The 4,713-nt window shown below is 43.5% G+C and overlaps 1 protein-coding gene across 1 annotated transcript in view; it reads right to left on the reverse strand.

The window, feature by feature from the left end:
* The window catches only part of TBC1D1 (TBC1 domain family member 1), a 156,152-nt gene that overhangs the window by 32,442 nt on the left and 118,997 nt on the right, over positions 1-4,713 (reverse strand). Inside the window, 3 exon segments of the mRNA XM_015418418.1 lie at positions 1,987-2,059; positions 2,061-2,127; positions 4,122-4,241. Of these exon segments, the coding sequence (XP_015273904.1) occupies positions 1,987-2,059; positions 2,061-2,127; positions 4,122-4,241 (260 nt within the window).

The following is a 4,713-nucleotide window of genomic DNA, read 5'->3' on the forward strand; positions in this document are numbered from 1 at the left end:
GTGCAGAAATCACCACATGGTGACCGAAACGTGCACCCCGGTCCGGATAGATGACATGCAGGTCCAGACCACGTGCCTCCCATTTGTGGGCTCTTGGACTGGCTCCAGATCTGTTTCAGATGTGGGCACCCCAAGCTGTTAATCACAGTATAAATTCAACTGTATAGTTACGTTACCCCAAAACACTTACGTTAATTAAGAAATGTAATAGCAACCATGTTGGCACTGATCCAAAGTTTGGCTTCTGCTAATGGAAAGCAGGGGAATAGAACGTTTCTGGCTCCCCAGGCCTATGGCAGCACCCCGGTAGCCCCCCAAAATGCTGCTCAAGGGGAACGAGGACCCTCAGGAATAGGAGGATGGGTGAACTGATGATTTGCAATATGGGAGACAATCGGCAAAAATATCTCCCTGCAAATGGCTCCCTCTAAGCTGTGGAGTCTTGTGAGCAAAAATTCCACTCTGTGAGCTACTGGTATTAAAGAGCGAGCGATTTGGCTGCTGCATAAATTAGTTTGCTCTGAAGCCACCCTTCCTGAGCGAAGACAAAAATGTGTGAGCCAGAGGCTAAAAAACTGTGAGCTAGCTCACACTAACCCAGCTTGGAGGAAACACTGCACCCCGCCCCCTTTCCATTGACAGACACTGACTTTTTGCATGTTTTGCATCAATGCAATTTAAACACTGTGAACAAAATTTTATGCTGGCTAATTATAAAATGGGATATAAAGTGCAGACGGATGATGACCCCTTTTCTTTTGAACGATTCAGAAAAATTCCCGAGGATAGTAGCTTGAAAGCCAAACTTTCAGCAACAGCAAAGGTTGTGCTGAATTGTGGGAAATTACTAGTACAAAAAACCCCAACCTTTTGGGTACAGCCACTACGAAGAAACTCACTCACTGGGTCCAAGCTAAGATGGAGTAAATGGAGCGTATTACATACAAGTGGTCAGAATTTCTAATTTAACTTATCAGGAATTGTTTAAAAATGACATCCCTTTATTAAGTAGTCTGTATTTTATAAATAATAAAGGCCATAATTATAGACTTCAGCACACAAGAAAGGTGCTCTGTGAACTATGCTATTTTCAGCGATAATGGGCTTCTCTGCATTCTCATTTTCCTTGCTTGGGTGTTCCTGTTGCTTGGGGGGGGGGTCTGTTCCACATGTGTTTTGGTCCCCGCTAGTGGTTGATTCGATATCACATCACATCATGTCCAGCATAAAAGCCTGCAGTTTAAATCTGCAAGGAGGTATGCCAGACATAAAGCAATGTAATATCAAATCGACCACTAGAGGGAGGAAAAACACATGCAGAACAGGGATAAAAACCCCTGAAGCAACAGGAATACGCAAGGAAGGAAAACGAGAATGCGGAAAAGCCCAATAAGAAGGCAACAGTGTTTTCTAGGTGTCTTTCTGGCATCTGTTTATTTCTTGGCTTGGACAACATAATGCAAACCGAGCCACCACAAGTATAATCTTGAATATAAGAATGAAAGGCAGAGAAGCAGGTGGGCAAGACTCAAAGCTAGTAGGTGCAGAATAGCCAGTGATGCTGGAAATCAGCCACTGGGGGGGGGGGAACAGGCAGAAAGAAATGAATACATAACAAATGTAGATCTATGTTGTGTGGTGTAGTGGTTAGAGTGTCAGTCTAGGATCTGGGAGACCAAGATTTGAATCTCCACTCTGCCATGGAAGCTAGCTGGGTGATGTTGGGCCAGTCACAAACGCTCAGCCTAACGTACCACACAAGGTTGTTTTAAGGGTAAAATGGAGGACAGGAGAATGACATAAGCCACTTTGGGTCCCTCACTGGGGAAATAGGCGAGTTATCAATGAAGAAAATAAATAAAGTAAGTTTTGGGAAATGGGTAACCTCAACACCCCTCTGTGCCACAAAACAAAACCTACAAAAGGAAAAAAACCTCATCTGCATTATAGGTTAAGGGTGGATCTTGATCTGGCAAAGGCCTTTACCGTCATGCCAGCTGGGAGAATCGCATCCTTTCTGTGGTGTTGCCACCCGGAGAAATATCTGTTGTCTCCAGGAAATGCCGGCGGGTCCTCACAGGGGTTTCATAGGCAGAATCTGCTTCCTCCAATTTGGGCTTGTAGTCACTAACATTAGAGAGTGAGGAAAACATTTTGTAGGATTGCTGGACTAATAATTGTAAAAGTATGCTAACCGCGGGGCATTTTTTGATCAATAACATGGGATGAATACACAAATACCTTTTGAGATCAATAAAATGGGATGAATACACAAATCCTTCAAGTATCCTCAGTAAGAATCCGTAAACAATACAGAAACTACAGAACCTCTAAAGATAGTTGTTAAAAATAGCCACCACCAATATGCCCCTTGAGAGAAACGCAGGCCCCACGTGAAAATAATATTCAACACCCACACATCTTTCTATGACCAACTCATGTCAAGTTTTCATATCCTGTCCCTGGATCCCCTTAGTAAGATGAAAAATCAAGCAAGTGGCAATATGAGCCCAAGAAAGCCCACCTTTTGCAGTCTTTTTTTGTCTTTTTGTTTTAATGTTTTTATGTTGCCAGTGGCCTTGTAAGCCACCCTGAGCCTGCTTTGGCAGAAAGGGCGTGGTATAAATCAAATAAATAATCCACAACATATGACACTACTTTTGAGGTCAAAACACCCACCCTGTAACCAATGTTCCCTCTAAGATGTGGAGTCTTGTGAGCAAAAATTCTACCTTGTGAGCTACGGGCATTAAAGTTGTGAGCGAGCGATTTGCCTACTGTATAAATCAGTTTGCTCTGGAGCCGTCCTTCCTGAGTTGAGACAAAAAACTGTGAGCCAGAGGCTAAACAACTGTGAGCTAGCTCAGACCAACTCAGCTTAGAGGGAACAATGATGTAACTTCCCTGCCCTCCCCCTCTTTCTGTGTTATAAAATGATCTGGTAACAGTGCCACCATGAGGTAAGATCCCAAGTAAACAAGTTGCGAGGAGTTCTTGGTTCAGGTGTTAAGTAAGCAGTCAAACATGCACTGCTGCTTTGTAAATGATCCTGGAGGATTCTCGGACCTGGGTGTTTCCTTCGCTTCTCCGCACACACAGCCAGCTTTCTGGGCAAGCCACTGTTATGTGCTTCTCTATACAAGCCAGGGTTAAACTACTGTAGGAAATCCAGGCTTGCAAGGAAGTGAGCATGCCACAGTTTGGACGTAATGGCTTGTCATGAAACCAGAAACAATTCATTAGCTGGCTGTGCACACAGAGGGCAAGGGACTTGAGCGAGTCTACAAATTCCCTAGACTGGTTTATGTAATGGCAAACCAAGGTTTTCCATTACACGTGAACTCTGCATATGTGTATGGCCAACTCTACACATTCTTTTCTCGTAATGACCTTACTTGTGCCAATATGGGCCTTGGCTATTAAACCTTTGCTTCCTGCTGTTACTTCTTCAGGTAAGCTGCGCTCTGCTGTCCTGTCAGTTCCCAACAGTATTTCTACTCCGATCATTGGAGAAATACTTTGAAATTCACAGCAGGTGAGGACAGTTTCCCCCTCAGTCTGAAATACCACCACACAGATCTCCAAATCAATTTCTGCTCACTAGGTCTCACGGCCGAAACCTAGTTATGGAGATCTACACCTTGGGTTGCCAACCTCCAGGGGGTAGCTGGAGATCTCCTGGGATTACAACAGATCTCCAGGTGACAGAGATCAGTTTCATCTGGAGAAAATGACCGCTTTGAAAGGTGGACTCGATGGCATTATACTCCTTTGAAGTCCCTCCCCTCCACAAACCCCGCCCTCCTCAGGCTCCACCCTCAAAATCTCCAGGTATTTCCCAATCTGGAGATGGCAATCCTATCTACAGTTTACTTTATACTATTACTAAAGAACCTTAAAAACGGAGTTTCACAGTCTTCTACCACATTGCCTATATTATTCAGAAACATAGATGACACTACAGTGAAATGGGTTTGTACAAAATTCTAATTCTCACCACTCTGACTACAGCAGAACCATAAATTTCCAAACACACACACACACTCCGTTTTATCAGATTCTGAAACAGATATTTCTGAATCACACATTTGCCAGCTGCAGACGCAGAACGAGGCCCCTACCTTTTCGTGTTCCTAAAGTCAGAGGTGTTATTTTCATCTACGGGAGCCAGAAATTTTAAGAAGTTTGGCACAGAAGAGGAAGAGTGAAGTTTTTTCCGCAGAGTAGAACGGTAGGAGGTGCTGAGAGCGTAGTCAAGAAGGGGCGGTTCAGAATGAGGGAGTACAAATAACGCCAAGTAAAATGAAAAACAAAACATCACCAGAAACACACGTAAACACAATAGTGTCTATATCAAACTAACAAAAAACCCCAATACTTGTAGGAGTTAAAACAAATTACAAGTAATCAAAGAGTAACACTGTATGGTATTCTACGAGTTTTACTTTGAAATATCCATCTGGGGCTGCTTATATTCCTAGTTATATGTGTGCATTTTTATAGACATTTGAAGGTCGCTGCAGAGCTTTACTCCAGTTTGAGCAAAGAATGTATAACCTTGTTTTCTGAATTGTGCGGTTTGTCTCGGAGAGTGGGGGGGGGGATGGCCTTGGTTCTCCATTTCCACCTTCATTTGGAAAGGAGCAAAACTGCATTGATTACATTTTAGTTGGTCTTATGTGACGAAGGAGAGAAAAGGCAGTAAGGAAAAGG

This window comes from Gekko japonicus, unplaced genomic scaffold (assembly GCF_001447785.1).
Source record: "Gekko japonicus isolate JY-2015 unplaced genomic scaffold, Gekko_japonicus_V1.1 scaffold55, whole genome shotgun sequence".
Taxonomy (NCBI): Eukaryota; Metazoa; Chordata; class Lepidosauria; order Squamata; family Gekkonidae; genus Gekko; species Gekko japonicus.